At 36.7% G+C, this 20,630-nt stretch overlaps 1 protein-coding gene and 1 long non-coding RNA gene across 2 annotated transcripts in view; both read right to left on the reverse strand.

The window, feature by feature from the left end:
• Positions 1–4,751: 4,751 nt before the first annotated feature.
• The window catches only part of LOC133879813 (uncharacterized), a 29,793-nt gene continuing 13,914 nt past the window's right edge, over positions 4,752–20,630 (reverse strand). The window contains exons 2-17 of the mRNA XM_062318588.1: positions 19,358–19,894; positions 18,008–19,216; positions 17,861–17,921; positions 14,399–14,665; positions 14,007–14,262; positions 13,696–13,912; positions 13,182–13,555; positions 12,491–13,024; positions 10,925–12,122; positions 10,285–10,635; positions 9,894–10,131; positions 8,705–8,873; positions 6,236–8,091; positions 5,634–6,145; positions 5,385–5,533; positions 4,752–5,152 (exon numbers count right to left, since the gene is read on the reverse strand). Of these exons, the coding sequence (XP_062174572.1) occupies positions 4,825–5,152; positions 5,385–5,533; positions 5,634–6,145; positions 6,236–8,091; positions 8,705–8,873; positions 9,894–10,131; positions 10,285–10,635; positions 10,925–12,122; positions 12,491–13,024; positions 13,182–13,555; positions 13,696–13,912; positions 14,007–14,262; positions 14,399–14,665; positions 17,861–17,921; positions 18,008–19,216; positions 19,358–19,894 (8,256 nt within the window). The 3' untranslated portion in view covers positions 4,752–4,824. The remainder of the gene's footprint in view (positions 5,153–5,384; positions 5,534–5,633; positions 6,146–6,235; positions 8,092–8,704; positions 8,874–9,893; positions 10,132–10,284; positions 10,636–10,924; positions 12,123–12,490; positions 13,025–13,181; positions 13,556–13,695; positions 13,913–14,006; positions 14,263–14,398; positions 14,666–17,860; positions 17,922–18,007; positions 19,217–19,357; positions 19,895–20,630) is intronic.
• On the reverse strand, positions 14,916–17,312 carry LOC133879589 (uncharacterized). The gene is made up of 4 exons (XR_009902119.1): positions 17,130–17,312; positions 16,986–17,051; positions 16,188–16,242; positions 14,916–15,155 (listed from the first exon to the last, which is right to left on the reverse strand). It is a non-coding gene; the product is annotated as an uncharacterized LOC133879589 (long non-coding RNA).

Here is a 20,630-nt window from a genome sequence, read left to right on the forward strand (position 1 = left end):
GAGAGATCGAGAGACTGAGAGGGAAAGAGAGACAGAGAGCATGAGATAGAGGGAGACCGAGGGATCGGGAGAAAGGAAGAGACAGAGAGTGAGAGGAACGGATTCGGTGGATCCGTGAGTTGGAGACCCGACAGAGAGAGCAAGGGGAGCCGATTTCCGGCAAGCCTGTGACCCACAACCCGCCAGACCCGTGAGAGAAAACCCGGGCAGTTCGAAAACCCGTAACCTGTCCGTGTGAAACCCGAACGACCTACCGAACCAGAGACGCTCCAGCGGCCCGAGAAGCGATTTTCGGCGGGTGGAGGCCGTTCTCCGGTGGTTTCCATCGGTAGTGGACTGCCCAGAACCCCACGAACCCGAGACCTGCGACCCATGACCCACTGAACCCATGTGACCCGATCTTTCAGTGGTGAAGTCCGGCGCGATTTCCGGCGGCAAGAACTGAAATCTGGCGGTCCTAGTAGCGGTTTCCAGCGAGCTGTGGCCCGGATGAGTGCAAAACCCGTGTAATCCGAAACCCGTGACCCAGTGATCCACGACCCGAGACCTGTGAGACCCAACCCTCTAGTAATGGTTTTCCGGCGAATTCTCCGACGAACCAGAGCCAATGTTCAGTGATTTCTTCGGTGGATTTTCTAGGAAAATCCTCAATGTGAGTAAATCCTATAATCTAGTTTGATTCGGTTTGTTCTTGTCGATTTGTGTCTAACTTAGGTATTTGATTTGTGATTTCTTATTTTGGGTTTGATTTTGTTTAGATATGTTGTTGTATTTTGATGAATGAGGGGTCACGGCAGTGATGAGGTTAGAGTTTTGGTTGGTTTTCCATGGAAGTCGAATTGAATGGGTTAGTGTTCTTGAAAGTGGAGGGGCTGAGTGGAAGCGTTGGATTTGGCTCCTTTTTATGGTGACCGAATGGGATGGCCTAGTGATTAGGAAGAAATTGGGTATATCAAATTAGGTTGGTCTTGTTGATTTGGGCAAATTTTTATGGTTGGTCAAATAGCATTCTTAGGTTGATTTTGGTAGTTCTTGATGACTATAACTGATTGGTTGTTAATGGGATAGTTTGTATGCTTTTGTAACATTTTTGTAGAGGTGTTTTGCTTGGTTTATGTTGGTTGAAATTCTAATGGAGTTATTGATTTTCTTAGGGCCTTGATTTCGGTGGTTTTGGGACGTTTAAATTTAGTGTTGATGGCCATTTGTATTTGGGCCAGTTGTATGTGTGAGTTGGCAGTGTTTATGGAAGTGTTTTTGATGATGTTTAAGGCGGTGAGTTGGAGCTTTGATTTAGGGTTAGGGTGATTATTAATTGGTGGGGAATTCAATGAGTATTGCTATGTGATTTTGTGTAGAGAATCTATGAGTGTTTCCCTTAGGTATATGGAGTTGATTTTGGTATTTAGAGAGGAATTGTTAATGGTTGATGTTGGTTCTCATGACTAATTGAGGGTTTGATGTTAGCTTGAGATGATGAGAGTTTATGACTTCATTTTGGATGCTTAGGTTTAACTAAGTTATTGAGTTGTAGATGTACGATTTATATATTGCTTAGGAGTTTTAAGTAATATGACAAAGCATGAATTAGACCTAGAACCTAAGCCTAATGTTTAGCTTTGAAGTCTATATATAAGTTTAATGAATGAATATAGATATCTTATAAATGTGATTATAATCTAGTTTAACATGAGTTATTAAATTAGTATGTTAAATAAGATTAAAGTCTTAAATCTAATCTACTTGGAAAGTTAGAAACTAATAAGAATAAAATATTAGATGTAGTGATTAAGGTTAAAAGAACATAAAGTTGTTATGTCCAACACAATCTTAAGTCAATAAGTATACATAAGTGAGAGAAATACATAATAAGCTCTGGAGTCATTTGGTAAATGTAATTGGATGACTAATGTGTTTACCTATGTAATATGAAACCTCTAAGTGCGTTAGGAGTCTATGTTTTACTTAATAAGCCTTCTATGCATATATGTACCTACATATGTATATTGACCGAATACACATAGTTAGCCTAAGTGGATAAGCAAATTATAAGACTTAATTGATAATAATGATAAGAAGGTGACTAAGTACCTAATTCACATATCCGTGTACACATGATATTAATGTGCATCAATTGATTAGGTTTAAGCGTTGTGTATATATATATATATGGGTTAAATATATTGTTGACTTAGTAAATAAGTATCAAGCCATTAAAGGATTAACGATGATAATGTGATGAAATAATAATAAGTAGGCAAATAAAATAGTAAACGCGACTTAAAAATAATAAGCGAAATAATTATGAACCTATAACCAATGGTTAACCCAATGGTAGGCAAGGTGCTTAGTTGGCTTTGGAAGCGAGTAAAGCGACGTGTGAGCACGCGGGTAGTTGATGTGTCATAGAGTATATGTTCAATAGCATAGTTTAACGTCATAAATGTTTGCAGGCACGTGTCGTGATTGGAAACTTCATCGTGTTCTCTAATCTTGAGTTCAAGTAACTAGAACACAGGAGAAATGTTTGAGTCAAGAGTCCAATGCAGCCAAGGTGAGTATTCTACTCACTGAGAAGTATTATTTTCATAAATGATGAATTGCAAAGTATATGTTGTTTTACAAACTAGAGCCAACTGTATGTTGATTATGATTTGTTTGGATGATTTGAGTACTTTTGAGTATTTTGAAGTTATGATAATGCTTTGAAGTATGAATATGATATGTGGAGTTTAAATAAATGAAGTTACTATATGTTAGGGTTGGGAGTTTTGAAAACTATGATTGCAATGGAACATGAATAGGATTTTAGAATGAATTAAGTTATGCAAATTGTTTAAGAAATGACATGTTAAATCGTTTACGTTTTTATAAAGAAAGCATGTGTTAAAGGCATAATTCATGAAATGTATATTGTTTTAAGGTATGATGCATATGCATATGAACGCTAAACGTGCATCGAAGGGAGGTTCATAGCCCATGGGAAACAATGCTTGGATTAAGTTCCATGATGCTTGGGGTAACCCATGATGCTTGGATTAATTTCCATGATGCTTGGGGTAACCCATGATGCTTGGATTATTTTCCATGATGCTTGGATTAATTTCCATGATGCTTGGGGTAACCCATGATGCTTGGATTAATTTCCATGATGCTTGGATTAAGTTCCATGATGCTTGGGGTAACCCATGATGCTTGGATTAATTTCCATGATGTGCATTGCATAATCATTTATAGCATGGTTTTGATGAGTGATGTTTTTATACTGTGAGTAGTTTTGCTATACGTATTGGTATGCATATGAGTTTCAATGAAAAAGAGCTTATGTATATTTCTATCGGATAGTTGCATGATTTAAATGCCATTGATTTCTAACGTAAGGATTATGTAAACCTAAGCAAACAAACCTTAAACTATTATCGTAGGTGAGGTCGTACGTAGTTGTTTCTACAACAGAACTTCTACGTATAATCTTAGCTGCCAAGTATGTTCAAATGTTTTCTATTAGCCGGTGTGTGCTACATCAGCTATGGTGGTTTTCAAACAAAAGTTTATAAAATTGGTGGCTGTTATAGTGTACGCAGGACTAGAAAAAGAAAGTTGGTTCTTTGCGAAAACTCAGTGAATAGTATACCTCTGAGGTCTTAATGTATTTATGTATGCTAAGACGGTGGGCTCATAATTCCACCTATACGGATGTGGCAAACCCCCACAACCGTATAGATGTTCCTTTGGCTGCAGGTACTCCGGTCGTAGGGGAGAGTGTTGTAGGTGTGCACTTGGGATAATATGACCGAAATTCGCCGCGATGGTCGTAATGGTTGGACCACAGTTGTCCACTATTTTATAGGTTTGTTTATGGCTTGTGACGCTTTGGTCACTTGTTATTGTATAAGCCATTCCTGTTGTTTAAATATTATGTTGAGAAGACTTAAACATATAGATGTTAAATGGCTATGTATTGTAAATAATTTGTAATAGATGTATAAGCTATACTTTTCACTGTTCAGGTTTATGTTTCTGCTGCATAGTTAGTTATATGTTACTCTGATTTACTAGGTATATATATTATGGGATATATACCATATGTTGGCTTTGCGACACATCGTCGTGCCACTGTGAGGACTCGTTTATGTTTGTAAAAAAAAAAAAAAGGGTCGTCTTTCTTTCTTCTTCTGATCTTTCCTCTTTCTTCTTTCTATTTTGTTCTGCTTCTTTATTTCTTTCTTAGGTTAATGGTGGTGAAGTCAAGATCAGGGAAGGAGGACCAAAGAGATCTCCATCGCTTGGATAAGAGATTGACTGGTTTGTGCAATGGATTTGATGGGTAGAAGGAAGAGAGTATGGTGGAGGACAGTGAGTATGGTGCGATGCTATTTTCTGCTTCAGTTTCAACAACGAGGAAAAGCTTCTTGCGCTTTGCAGATCTTGTTTCCATAGAAAAATCTCTTTGTTCTTCATGTATCCCTCTTTTTACTCATGATGGCACATGGTGTGTGACTGATATTTCCTCACGAGCCGAGTGCCCAATAAGACACTCGGCTCGTAAAAAAAGTGAGCTCGAGCTGGACATGATTTTACAATTGATGAGCCGAGCCGAACTAGATTTTACTCTTTTTACTCATGATTTTACTTAGTGGGGGGATTAAAATTTGAGAAGGAACGTCTAACCCACAACATATTTACTGCACAAAAAGATAGGGAAATAGCATTTCCAATTACAATAATCTAAAATCCTATATAGTGCACAGTGCATATGAAGTACATTTCTGAAACATATGATGGCAATCATGGCATAGCAGCTTCCACCCCATGGGCGGCCATTTATTTATTCTTGCCTCCTTTACGATTCTTCTTTTTCCTGGACTTGTTTCCCTTCCCCTTGTTTTCTGTTTTCTGACTGTTTTCACTGTTGGCTTCTAAAGCCTTTGACTTACCCTTATCAGAACTACTATTTGTCTTGCCCTTGCTACCGTTGTCCTCATCATCCTGGTCAACAGATGTACTTCTAGTTTCTGATGTCTCAACCAGAATGTTTGTGCCGTGTTGCAAGAATTGCTGACTCAAGATAGGTTCCACATTTGGCATTCTTGACAGCAATTTCTTGGAAAGTTGTTCAATTGTTGACATATTCTTCCCAAGCTCCGGTTCACTGAGAAAGTGCAAAAGCATGTCAGCTAGATAAAATCATACTCATTATATATAGCATCAGTAAGTGTTGTGATGACCCAATCGTGTAAGTTCGATTTAGCTTCAGATCCATGAGAAATTAAAGGCATTTTAAGATATTACCATAAAAGAAAACAGAAAAAAAAAAAAAAAAAAAAAAAAACCTTGGGATATAGCCTCAGAAGGCAAGGCATATCAACCTCCATTATACTTACCTCACACCCAATGCAGCAGAAAGTTGCTTCAGTTCATCAAGCATGCAGTCTACTTCCTGCAATGGGTTTTCATCATCATGGTAAATAGTGTTCTGAAGGCTTTCGTTCACAACATTATTTAGAAGGTGAATACTTTTGTCAACATCCACCTGATATTTACACAGGAAAAGAGGAAAATTCAGTAATGGATCTCATGTGCATATGCTTTTTCGCTCAAGTCAAAAATAATGTGAAGCAATTTTGCATTACCTTGATTACTTGAGCATTGGCCAAAAAGCTCTTTGGATCTCTACCATTCTCCAATGACTTTAATGATTCAAACATTTCCCAAAAGCAACTATAGTCCATTGGCAGCTTGCTTCCATTCATGTTGTTCAAAACAGAGTTTGAAAATGCAAGTTCACAGCCTTCCTGATCATAACCGCCGGATGAAAGCACTTCACTGCAAGAATTAGTAGTTTCCACTTCAATAATTCCAGTTTGACCTTGCAATTCTTTGGCTGTCTTTGGAAACAAGACTCTTATAATGTCCTCCCTGCACTGTTTTACCGTCATGTCCACAAAAATGGCATCTGGGCATCGAAATTCTGAACAATTTTTTCCCAAACTCACAATTACAAGAGGATTGTTAATTTTTTTAAATGCTTCAGCAATCGCATTTACATTGTTGAAATGTTTCAATCTTCTCCTAAGGACATCATAAAAGCCCCATGGAAGTTGCTCAGTAATATAGCTCCTTCGAAGCAAATCAAAAAGTAAATCTGAAAAATTCCCACAGTTCAGATGAACCAAACATATTATGGCAACCAATCATAACACCAGCTGTGGATAGTAGTCTTTCGCATCTATACGAGACTTTTTGATCCATTCCATTGTTTCCTTCATATTATAAATAAGCGGCATAACAACTTCCTTGACAACAAAGTGGTAGATTCTTTTAAGCAATGGTTGCATTTCAGCCATAGAAGTGGAATCTGGGCTGGTATCTCCCTCTTGGTAGATAAACCATTCAGCAAAAGAAGACTTTGAAGTGATAAAGTAACCCTGGGAGTATGATGCCAAGATCAGTAGGCGCTCAACAAGATACAAAAAACAACCAGGTGACATATAGTCATTTTCTTTCTTCCAGTTTGCCCCGAAAGTATTTACCAAAGCTTCATTGAGAGTCAGAATAAGAGATTCACTACTATTGTCAGGCATGGTATGATGTGGAAATTTTGATCCCATATTCACAAAGAGAGTTTGAATGAAGGTCTTCCAGAGCCCATTCCCGTAACTCACATCAAACCTATCCAAAATCTCCTTACATAAATCATTGTCAAGCTTACCCAATCCAAGAATTACCATTACAACTCTTCCAATTTGCCCATAAGTCAGCCTACCCTTTGAGATGATGTTTTTACGTATGACTTGTTTTAGTAAATTCTTCATAACCTCAGTTCCTCTCAAACAAAATATGTTCTCTGCCAATGATTTCTGCCAGTCCAAAGGAAATATGTAGTCAACGATATTATTAGTGGAAAGTTCGACATATTTCCACAATTCCTTATTATGGACCTTGAGGTCCAGATATTGGGATTCCAAAAGAGACTTTGCAACCTCATAGATATGAGTAAGAGACATGCTTTGGCGGAACATGGAGGGGGGATTCTTTAATGACAAATTATAAAGGGCTTTAACTCTGCCCAAAACCTTCATACCAACAAAAAATAATTCTGAACACCAGTAATTTCGAGCAGTCGAAACAAACTGGTGAAAATTGATAGAAACCACCTTCCTGTTCCGAAGAATGAATTTATTATCCAATTGTCTCACCCAATCAGCATCAGGGTTGAGCAAAAGATAGATAGCTTTATCATTCTGAAACTGCTTCCGCACTCCAAAGTAATTCAAGCAGAAATCTCCATATTCATTACGAACTTGGGTTTCAGGACACTTGAGGTATTCAATAATGTTCACAATCTTATCTTTCCAAAGATTCCAAAAGCAAACCAGTGTTTCTAAGGAAATCTGATTTGTAGCAATCTTCTGCTTTGAATGCTTTATCAGATCGAAAACAAAATTATCTTCCCATACATTCTCTGAGAAGTTTGAATGAAGATGATCGTCTAGAATTTTTCGAGCACATATTATTTCACCTCCAACACTCTTATGTCTCTGAGCTGCATTCAAATAATTTTCCATCATGGAGTCCAAGTTACTCTGCTCACTTGATAAAATATCAGCCTCAAGACAAACAAATGCAAAAAAGTTTTCTGACCCATTCTTTGCAAATGTCTTGGCATTTTCTAAAAGCTCCTGCTTCTGTGGAAACTGATTTAACGGCCAGCCTTTGCTTCCAGGCACCCAAAGTGAGTTGGAGAGAACATAGAAAAGAAATAACAAGGATGCTTCTTTGAAATTCCTAGCCTTCCCCAGGAGATTAGCTTCATGTAGAATATCTCCTATCTGCCTCGCCATGTCTGCAGCCACCAAGAAGTTTCCTGATTCTTCTTCCAACATAATAAGCTCATCAAGACAGCCATTGGATTTCAAGAACTCGCGAATCAAATCTATGGATTGAAAAGCTTTAACGAATTTCATCATGGATCTGCTATCCTTAAGCTTGTGATAATGACGAGCACAACTCTCTAGAAACTCTTGTGCAATTTTGCCTATTTCTTTTCCCATTCTAACCACACCAAAATCTGCAGTTCCATGTTGTTTCCTGTAACGACCCACCCCCAATGACACAATATTGTCCGCTTTTGGCTCCCCAAACAGAACTTCCCAGGAGGTCACCCATCCTGGGATTGCTCTCGCAGCAGCACGCTTAACTGCGGAGTTCTGATCGGTTCATGGCCATCACGGCTTTAAAACGTGTTGTGTCATAAAGGGTGCATTTATACATATAAGCACATCCTCATTCCCAGGCGATGTGGGACGTCACAATCACCCTCCCTTGGGACCCAGCGTCCTTGCTGGTGACCCTCATGGGATCCCCCCATTCTTGGCATCCCAGCGAGTGCCCGCCGGCAACCCTCTTTGGGCTTGTGCACGCTCCCACCATCTCAGGCTGGGCAATGGCTCTGATACCATTTGTAACGACTCATCCCCAATGACACAATATTGTCCGCTTTTGGCTCCCCAAACAGAACTTCCCAGGAGGTCACCCATCCTGGGATTGCTCTCGCAGCAGCACGCTTAACTGCGGAGTTCTGATCGGTTCATGGCCATCACGGCTTTAAAACGCGTTGTGTCATAAATGGTGCATTTATACATATAAGCACATCCTCATTCCCAGGCGATGTGGGACGTCACATTTCCAATCCTGAACGTACTGAAAACCATTGTCAAATAATTTTCCTTTGGTGCAAACTTCCAAACAGTCTGAGAAAAAACAGCCCTTAGCATAAACATCAGCTGCAAGTTCATAGCATCCAGCTAGAGAAAAGCATTCGCCGGCTCTTTTCAGCTCAGATTCGCCACATTTTTCCAAATAAAGCCTCCCTGAAACAATAAGTTGAAATGTTCGAAGTCAAAATCTACCAATCTCAGACTGGAACCAATACTAGAGCATAAAAACGTTAGCTAGAAATAAAAAATAGAGGTCATTGTGATTTTCTGGCCCTCATCAAGAGACCAATTTATCCCGGAAAATTCAGAGATCAATTAAAAAAACTTCCCAACGTCAAATGACAAAATATAATAGAGATTCTAAGAAGATTGCAATAAATAATGGAAAAGAGACCAAAGTAAACAGTAAAAAGACTGTAGAACTACACATTTAAAGTGGAAGAAAAACCCAATCTACCACTTGAGCTAAGGCCCAACTACCGCTCACCAATATCTGAAGTTCAGTGTCATTTGGTCTGTTCCTATGAGCTGCTGACTGAAATAACTAGTTGCAAGCAACCTAAGTTCTGAACAATGTTCTAGTGTCCACTGCAATATGTAGAGTCAGAAATCCTGCACATGTTATACCTACTGGATTATCTGAACACATTGTGGAAACAACTTATTTTGATCAAACACCAATAGTAAGCTATACAATGTTTGATACATTTCCCACCATAAGGTCGCCCCTCTCCAAAGTTATTTCTAAAAAGTGTCATCACCCAATTCTGGTTCAATCTAAGTGGGATATGGGGAGTAGCTTGGATATGGACCTACCTTTTTCAATATTTTCTCATGAAGCGGCCATTCACAATGTAATGTGCACCTGCACTTGGCAGCTCATGACTTTTCCATTGCACCAGACAATGGATCCTCTCCCCCAACTTATTTCTTTCATAAAATCCAGCCATGACAAAGAAATCCGACATAGATTTATCATCTCCAAGTTGTGTTATATTAAAACTTCCAACATTACAAAAGGTTTATCTTTCAAATGAGAGACAGATTGAATTTTAAAGATGTTGTTTATGTTCCATAAAAATGATATAGTTGCAATAGCACAACCGTAACGCCAAAATTTTCGTCAAAGATGGGAAGTTCTAGTTAACCCACGTCAGAGAACCGAATGCGTACCTGCTCTTTCATACTCCCCCAAATCTGAGAAACATTGGGCAGCAGAATCAGCCTTGCCTATGGCTTCAAATATTTCAGCAGCTTCCCTAAGGATCGCATTTGCCGCTTTAGGATTCGAATGGCGCATGCGGTCAGCAGTAGCTCTTAGGCCAGAAGCCTTAGACCTTCTTTCCCAATAAGTATCTTCAGCTCTCTCAAAGCAAAGTGTTGCCATTTCATAGTTATACTCACGATACAACTGCAAGAAAAAAGAAAGAAGAGTTAGACATCACCATTATTGTTTTTTGAAACTATTTTAAGTCTATGATACAAATAAACTATTCCTTCACCATGATCTTATTTTCCATTCACAACTGCTGCAAACTACGCTTCAATAATACATAGTACTAACCTTGATGCCCCGCGACCTCCACTCCTCTGGGCTGCTGGCAACTTGCATTGCCTGAGCAAGTGAGTCATCCAGCTGTCTGACTTGGACAAGACACTTTTTCTTCCAATAGTCAAACATAGGCATGCAGAACTCCTCTACATTCTCACAGATCCACAACCTCTGCCTCGTACGAGTGACAGCCACATAAAGTTGCTTCAGTTCTGAGCACAAGACATTGTGCTTAGCCTCATTGAAACTTGGGAAAGAGATAGAAGTTGAGTCGAGTAAATCTTTCTCCTTCATATATTTATATATCACCCTCCACTGATTTTTCAGAGGTGATGCGCCAAAAAAGTTGTACAACAATACATCCTACATGAAAAGCAATATAGGAGTCACAAATGGGTAGAAAAACAAGACAATAAACTACTGACAAAGATATACATTTTGAACAAATAAAGTGATAACTGTCAACATCTATATAAATTTTGGAGAAATAAACTTTTTCATTTCCTGTTACTGCAAACAGATCTCTAACACAAATGCATTTAGACATAAAGCTTGAAACTTCTAACTTTTGAAAGAAAATTGCATATATGATAACTGTATTCATCTCAATCTAAACCAGTAAATTGAATAAATAGTTATGCATTATAACCACCTGAAACTCAAGGCCCTTGCACTCCACAATAGTTAGAACAAGAGCTTGCTTCCCAACATAATTGGTAATTTCCTTCCGAGCTTGATCATCCCGTACCAATATTACCTGCTCTGCACCAAAGCCAATAATGCTCTTTCCAGCTTTTCCACTATTTCCGAAAATAGTAATGATTGTGTTTTGATTGTTCCCTGATCCAAGCAAGATTGGAGCTTCACCGTATATAAGACTAGTCTCGGGCTGCAAACGATCAATAGATTGGGGAAAGAAATGATAAAGAAGTTCAATAACACTCTGCGATAGTTTAAGAACCCCATCATGAGTACGGAAATTCTGGCTCAATTGGAAAATATCTGAGATTATCCCTTTCTCTTTTCTTTTATCATGCCCACAGCTTTTAGATTCCAGTAGAAACTTCTTGTAGAACAGAGATCGTATATCCTGAAATCTAAAATCAATTCCTCTTGCAATTGTTTGTGCAGTGTCACCAGAGAAAACAAAACCTTCTTCTACATTTCTGCAGATATATTTGAATAGTGCAATTTGGCTTAATGTGAGATCCTGCACCTCATCCACATATACAAAATCAATTTCATCACCCTCATATCTTTCAAATCTCAATCGACGATGAAGATCAATTACAAGATCAGCCATATCAAAGTCACCCTTTTCAACCTTCATTTTTTCATAATTTTGAAAGACTTCATATATTTTCTCTCTCTTCTGTCTATTTAAATTGGACACTCGGTCCTCTGATAGTGAAAAATAGTCTTCACCACTGAGTTTGCCATCATCTGACTCTAGAGCTTGTTGGCCACCTTTTATATGAGAAATAATCTCTGTAAAAACTATTGAAGAGTCCAGATTCTTAGTCAGTTGGATATTGAAATGGGGCCAGTATGATGAACTAAACATTTCATAATTAACTTCTTTCTTCCTTATAAAAGTCTGCAAGGCAACTGATCCACCACGAACCTTACCAAGAGAATGTTTTCTTACTTCATGGAATCTTTCAAAGTATGAATTACCCACAGTTCCATCAAGCATTATCAGAAAATCATGAAATGTAATGACAAGAGGGTATGCCTCGGGTGGAACATCAACAAAAGTATCAGGGACATCCTTGAATTGAGATGCATCATCAAAATCATCAATATCAATTGAACTACTTCCTTTTGACAAATTACCACCACAGGCAGCTCTGCATGAAAAAAAGAAAAAGAAAAAAAGAAGAAGATTAAAATGGGCTTATCATTAGATATTAAACAAATTTTATGCAACAAAAACTGGACATCACAATTATGAAACACAACAACCAATGCACACGAGGAACTAAAAGCCAGAACCTAAATATTCGGTAGAGATGGATTTGCCAGCTAGATTCTTGCCAACAGAAGAAAGACAAATTTTACTTCATGCATATGCATGTGCTACCCTATGATCTTATACCTCTATCACAGATTGAGAGCTAAACACATGCAGAAACATTCTCATGTAAATAAATGATAGGAAAAGAATAATCTACACTCCCCATATCCAATGTTCTACCCTATGCTCTAATATACACACCTTTTCAAGTGAGAAACATGTTGTTTGACAGCATAACATAGTTTATGACTAACTGTCACGAAAAGCTGGCGCAGTATAGTTTCGTCTTTTTCTGAAGTAGTCTCCTCAGCCTCCTGTTCCTCACTATTCACAGGTCTAGTACTCTTGACACCATAAAATAAGTCTTTTGCCATATGGTGTAGTTTTTCTTTTTGAAATAACTTCATAGTCAAAACTGTTGTTTTCCCGGTACCTGACCGTCCAAGTATAAAGGTACTTCTAGGAAAAAGGATTATCTCCAACTCTCGGTCAGTTACTTCAAATGGAAGATCCAATTCGCTACCATCATGATTAGAGAGCAAGTGGCCCACAACACTTGGTGATAAGGAGTAGAATTTCATCAGCATCAGACTCTCACTCACCTTTACATTCTCAACATAACTTCTACCATCAGAAGTAGAACCGCTTAAATCGATCCCATCTTCACTGCTATCAAGATTCTTAATCCTGACAATATCTAAATAACATGACCAACTTTTTGGAACTTCCAAATTCCTATGCAAAAAACAATGTAAAAAAAAAAGTATAAGCCAATTAGAATGTCAAACATAAAGAGGAGATGCTTGTAAACTCAAAACATCCAAATAAGGTATCATTTAAGTTTTAAAATTTAGCATACAAATCTACTAGAATGCAAAAAGAACATACATACCCGTCAAGACATCTCTCTTTGCAGTGATTAATATAGTCATCTGTATATTTTCCAAACATACTATTAAGACGTTTGATTAATTTTGGAATATCCTCTAAAGGTAATAAATCCCAGATCTTCAAAACTTGACGGTACCTAAATTCTTTCACCACGTCACTCCAATCTTTTACTATGTCATTTGCACAAACAACATAAAGATCTTCAACCTTAAATTGCTTTAAAATCAGTGAAGAACCTTCACAAATGGGATCTACACGTTTCTTCTTGGGTCTCCAGCCGCTGGAAAGTTTCAATAGACAGTTTATAACTAACTTCTTTGTCTGTACGGACTTCAGTTTTTGAAATGATTTCAGAAAGTTATCACTGAAAAGAACCTATTGATATTGAGTACAAAAAATTTAATAAGAAAGACTACAAAACCAATTTAAACAAGAATATTAAAATTGCCACTAATGGAAGTTGCAAATATAAATATTTTGAATGAAAAGTATAGCTACTGAACACCAAGTAGTACCTTCCACCTAGCACTTCTGAAAAGTATGCTAACCCCATTGAGCAAATCATCAAATTGTTCTAACTCATTCTTCACATCCACTATTGCTTTGGTCAAATCCTTATCTTCATCAGCATTAAAGAAACATTGACGATTCTTAGCATCAAGGACTAAGGCTTCCCAAACAGATTTACTATTACAAAGAGTTCTTTCATTTCCTAAAATCCATAGACAGTGCCTGAAAGGCAATACATGGGCCAATTATTATTCACCACACTTGTTAAATGGAAGAAAAAAGCAAACTTATCAAAAGAGTTTGGGATAAGCATCACCTAGCCCTTGTGAGAGCAGCATTAGTTCTCTGAGGATTTGATACGAACTCAATTGATTCACAACAATTAGATCTTACAGTTGATATTATTATTATGTCCTCTTCCCCACCCTGGAACCCATCAACTGATTTAACCTTCACTGCAAACCCATCAAGGTTATCATACTTCCGTCCAAGTTTCTCTCGAATTGCAACTACTTGGGCAGCGTAAGGAGATATAACACCAACACTGAGTTTCTGTTCCGAACCACCCCAAGCTGTTTTCAGAGCAAATGACAAAAGAGGGGAAAAAAAGTTAATTAATGGTTTAAGCACATTGGTTTCTCTATAACAAGAGCAACCTTTTAAATTCAGGCGAAAGAGGGAAAGAATATGATACTTCAATCGAGTAACCTTTGTATAATTTCAGCAGTATTTTCATAACAACAGCAACCTCAACCATGTTCCTTCTACTACGCCCAACATCATCCTTCTCTTCTCTTCCACCTACTATATTTATAAAAGAATAGGGACCAAACATTGGCCAGGAAAGATAGTGCTTTTCGTGGCCTTTCATTTTAACATTTGGAGAATCTAAGATCTGATTGTGATAAAATTTCAAATTTGGGAAGAAACTTATGGATGGATGCATTCGGTACTGTATATTGAGAAGATGTTTTGAGTGACTGTGACGAACCGTTTTTTTTTTTTTTTTTTTTTTTTTTTTTTTTAAAAAAAAAAAACATACAAACGGATCATCACAGTGGCACGACTACATGTCGCTCAGCCAACATATGGTACATGCCCCATAACATGTACCTGATAATCAGAGTTAAATCTAACAGTAGAATATAATAATCAATGTGCAGCGGAACACATATCATAAGCGGAAATACATCTAATACATAACAATTAATTACAACAAGATTCATTTACAAGACTATCTATTTAAGGCTTATAAAACATATTACACCAATTACATACTAAATATAGGCTCAACAAATACATGTGTCACGTGGTACACGAGCCATAAATAAAATACCCAAAATGCGGACTACCCATGAGTCCGTGACTTATGACTGTCGCGATATGCTCCAATCATAGCATCCCAGACACTAGGTGGACGAGTCAATAACTATATCCGCAAAACCTGCAACCAAAGCATAAACGTCTGCACGGTTGCGGGGGTTGCCGCATCCGTACAGGTGGAATTATGAGCCCACCGTCTTAGCATAAATAAATACACTAAGACCTCAGAGGTATACTATTCACTGAGTTTTCGCAAAGAACCAACTTTTCTTTTCTAGTCATGCGTACACTATAACAACCACCAATTTTATAAACTTTTGTTTGAAAACCCCCATAGCTGATATAGCACACACCGGCTAATAGAAAACATTTGAACATACTTGGCAGCTAAGATTATACGCAGAAGTTCTGTTGTAGAAACAACTACGTACGACTTCACCTACGATAATACTTTAAGGTTTATTTGCTTAGGTTTACATAATCCTTACGTTAGAAATCAATGGCATTTAAATCATGCAACTATCCGATAGAAATATACATAAGCTATTTTCCATTAAAACTCTTATGCATACCAATACGTATAGCAAAACTACTCATAATACAAAAACATCACTCATCAAAACCATGCTATGAATGATTATGCAATGCACATCATGGAAATTAATCCAAGCATCATGGGTTACCCCAAGCATCATGGAAATAAATCCAAGCATCATGGAAATTAATCCAAGCATCATGGGTTGCCCCAAGCATCATGGGTTGCCCCAAGCATCATGGGAATTACCCCAAGCATTGTTTCCCGTGAGTTGTGAACCTCACTTCGATGCACGTTTAGCGTTCATATGCATATGCATCATGCTTTAAAACAATATACACAATATACATTTCATTTTATAAATTATGCCTTTAACACATGCTTTCTTTACAAAACATAATCAATTCAACATGTCATTTCTTTAACAACTTGCATAACTTAAATCTTTATACTCACTCTAAACTCACCAATCATATTCATAGTTCAAAACATCATCAATATTTCAATATACTCCAAAGTACTCAAATCATCTAAAACAATTCATAATCAACATACAGTTGGTTCAAGTTTGTAAAACAATATATATTTTGCAATTCATCATTTAAGAAAATAATACTTCTCAGTGAGTAGAATACTCACCTGACTGCGCGGATTTAAGTACTAGGTCTCCTAGACACCACCTTGCAATGCGTCACTGTGAAAATACACATTGCACATTATTTGACATTTCTAACATTAGACCGACATTTAGCTCTTAAATTGCTCAAGAGCTAACAATTGGAAAACCCATAATATTTCTAAAGTTCCCAAATATTTACCCATAGTCCTAAACACTAGTTAAACTCAGTTAACACTAATCCAAAATATTCACTAAGGGTTAGATATTAAAATCACCATCTAAAATAATTACCTATGACATCAAATATTAATTCCAAATTATATTCACTAATTTATAAATTATTTTCACTAATATTTTCTCAATATTATTAACCCTAAAATTATTCTCATTAATCTTTCACAATAATCATTAACTTATTAACATAATTCATTAACACATTTAAAATGACATTAACCCATAAGAAAGTCTTAGGATTAACCTCGCAAATACTATTTAAACTAAATACTCATAATTATTTATTTTTACTAACATTACAACATAACCCATAAATACTTATTTTTATAAAACCCACACCTAATTTTGGGATTAATCATTACTATAACCACAATTATTCCATAAATTAACAATTTAGGTTTTAAACACTTAAAAACCCTAAATTAATTTAACTCGTCAAACTAGGGTTTCCAATCTTAACCCATAATTTATAAATCACTACCTCAAACACAATATTATTAACCCATGGCATTTACTAAAGGTTAATCGCATAAAAATACAAATAAAATTAAATACCCAAAAGTTAGGGTTTGAGGGAAACTTACCCAAAATCTGCCCAAACAAAATCAAACACTAGGAAAGTGCTTAAGAAGTTCCAAACCGTGCAAATCCTAAAGAATTAACAAGATTAAACTCCTCATTTCAAGATTTAGCCTAAAATCCCAAATGACAAGAGTTTAACGTTTTACCTCAAACTAATCGGTGAAAATGTAGATCCAAGTGCAAGGGTCACGTTTCCGAAGACGGATTGAAGATCGGACCGTTGGATCTTCGTAAATCAAAGTTTTTGTATGGAAAAGGCTTAAGAAAAATCTCTCCCTTTTTGTTGTTTCACTCTCGGGTCTGATACTGCCTCTTTCCCCTTTTCTTTTCTTTTTTTGTTTGTTTAAGTGTGCGCCTCACACGTCTCTTTCTTTTATTTATTTATTTTTTTTCTTTGGAAAGGGCCAGATGGCCCTTCCATTCTTCTTTTTCGTGAAGGGCCAGGTGGCCCTTCACTTTAAAGTATGTGGGGCGCAGGTCGCCCCACATGCCTTATAATTTTTTTAATTTTTTTATTTTTTGCTTTGACTTTTCTTTTCTTCTTTAATTTTTTTTTCTTATCTTTTCTTTATTTAATTTATTCATTAGTTTCTATTTTATTTATTCAATCTATTATTTCACTTTTCTTATTTTAATTTCCTTCTCTCATTTAATTTATTTTCTTTATTTAGTTTCTTATTTTCTTTGGACTTCAAAAATATTCACTTGTATTTTTCCACACTAAATAAACTTATTTTTATTTAATTCAGATAAACTCATTTTATAAATTTTGGTCTTTAAAAATATTTTCTTACATTTTAAATACATCTAATTAAGTTTAATCAATTATTTACTCAAATTTCATATTTTAATTGTTACAAAATGTCTTGAACGTTACAGTGACCCAATGAGCTCAATCTCCCAAATAAACTTCTCCCAAAGCCAGCTTCATCAGAAATCTGTGAAAAGAAGCATAATAGATATTGAAAGAATATTAAAAGGAAAAAAAGAAAAGAAAAGGAGTAACCAAATAGCATTTACATACATTGCTTTTAACCATTGCTGGTAATTGGCACTCATCGCCAAAAAGAATAGCATGCCTTAAACCCGGAAGTTGCAATGGTATGGTTGACTCGCACTCCTTCAACTGTGCAGCTTCATCAATAATCAGAATGCTCAGTGGTCTCATTGCCATTGAGTGCAGCTTAAAAGAACTTGAAGTAGTGCAAAAAAGTAAGGAAGCTGTTTGAAGACAATATTCCTCTATTGACTGTTTGCTCATAACACTTATAAGGTCAAGTACATTAGACGAATCGTTAAGAGTCTTTAAAACAGACAAACATTCTCTTCTCCTTTCATACAACAGGAATGGCATATCCATAAATGATTGAGATATACCTGCAGCTACTTCTGAACTAGAAAAAAGCTCCTCCAGTACTTCAGATTCCACATTATCTTGAAACAACAAGGTTTCAAAAGACTTAAGTAGGCCAATAAGAGAGACCATGTTTTGGAAATTTTGTTCCAGAAGGCATGTTTTTGATAAATGTGTACAAAAGATGAGAACACAATTTTTGAGTGATGATGAAGTAGAAACAAATCTTTTCCTCAAAAAATCAAGAAATGAGTTGCACTTCCACTTGCTAACGCTATCACCTTCCTTTTTTATTTCATTTTCATTGTTGTGTTCTGTCTCTTTGAGAGATTCATTCTCCAAGAAGATTTTATACTGAGAAACACAATCTTCAAGAAGATCAATCATTGAAGCAAAACAATGCCTCCAACCAGTCAGAGGTCCTAAGCACTCTGTAAGCCTTTTGACCCTATAATCCAAATGTATCTCTTCAATGTTTGAATCAAGTTGCAGCCGCTCCTTATTCCCAAATAAGAGAATATCTCCCAATGGGAAAAACAAAGCACCAATCCCATTGTCTCTTTCAAAGGATTCTTTCACCAGCTTTAGGGTGCGAGAGGCCACTTCTGTGATTGCAGCATTCGTTGGGGCACAGGTAAGAGTCCTACATCCCATTCTTAATAGTTTAAAGAGCAGTGTACTAATGGTTTTTGTTTTCCCTGTACCCGGAGGACCCCATATAAGTTCCACAGTTGATTTGTGGTCGCAATGTATCTTATGGAGACATGCCATAACTGCCTCGGTTTGGGATTCATTCAGTTCAGAAGTAACACTGATCCCAAATTTCTCATCCCAGCTCCCACCTCTCTGAGCACAATAGAGACCACCATCTTCCTCAATCTGTTGTACAACATGAGAAAAAGAAAATACTCAGATTGATTGATTTGATTGTAATCAGATTTGATGGCATATATGCCTGCATGAAATGAATTATATTAAACCGAAATGAAATGCTAAACTTTTTTGTATTAAATTACTTACCAAAGAATTAGTGTTCAAAACGTTTTTGATAATCTCCATATTCCCAGACATGTGCAACGCATTCCATATTCTCTTGTTAGGGGTTGCATTTATCAAGAACATTAAAAAAAATGATTTCTGGATCCCAATGTCTTTCATCGCCTTGACTTTAAAACTAGTAGATGTGCTATTATTCTCGTTTTCTTCTTCCTCTGGGATTTTAGTGACCGTTACAAAAGCCCATTGCCTTCCTGTTCTTTGTAAATCAGAAACATGCTCGGGTTTAGCATCTGCTAAAACTAATATATCTCCAGGCAGGGTTTTGTAGGTCTCCTTGCTAGGAGCACTGAATCTGTTTCTCCAAGAATCAACCTTAACATCATACAACCTCGTTCCATATGGCTTAGATTCATAAAATGCTATTACTTCAGCGAAAGGAGCGTTTGATATAATCTCCATACTTGAATGCAGTTGTGCACGAGTTTCTTCCAGTAAGGGGTAAATGTATGACCCAAAATACTGCTGAACAGATTCAAACTCCTGTGGAATATTTTCTACCTATAAAGAATCAAACAAGGGTTCAGTTCAAAATAGACAAAAAAAAACCCACTGAAAGTAAATATGCTAAAATGCATGAATTAATCCACAGAAACATGCAACTAAGGGAAATATTCAAATCTAAAGAACTTGATAGTAAAAAAAGCCAAAATCCCTACACTAATTAATCAAAGGTACAAGAAGCCTCATATGAGACGTGTTGATTGCTCAGCTCCTTAAACAACGCAAAATCATGAATGTCAAATTAAATTTAGGTGCACATATGAAGGCCAACGTATGTTGATTTAAAGAGCATTGTGTATTTGATTGTTCAGAAATCGCCTACAAGTAAAATTCCTCCTACCTACATATCACTAAATTAACCTAAGAAAAAAAAGGTTAAACAAATAGATCTTTTTAACCATTTAGTATAATTCTGTTAACCATATCACCAATTCAAATACATCGACATCAGCTTCTGATCTCAACTGCACAATATCTGCAACAGTGCAACATGATCCTTGTGTTACCTATTTCTCTAGTTGTAATCGTATCTGCAACATGACCCCCTAACTAAGAACAAGAAAACACAAAACTCCTGCTGAACAAAACAACAGAACACAAGAAACCAGGGACAGCCCCTCAAACAGCAATAGACATCCAGAAAGCAAGTTGCTGTAAAACAAAGAAACATGCCCAAGCAATCTAATGACCAATAAGGCCCTCCAGATTCCAGCTATAAGCAAGTGCAAGGTTC

Source organism: Alnus glutinosa, chromosome 10 (genome assembly GCF_958979055.1).
Source record: "Alnus glutinosa chromosome 10, dhAlnGlut1.1, whole genome shotgun sequence".
Taxonomy (NCBI): domain Eukaryota; kingdom Viridiplantae; phylum Streptophyta; class Magnoliopsida; order Fagales; family Betulaceae; genus Alnus; species Alnus glutinosa.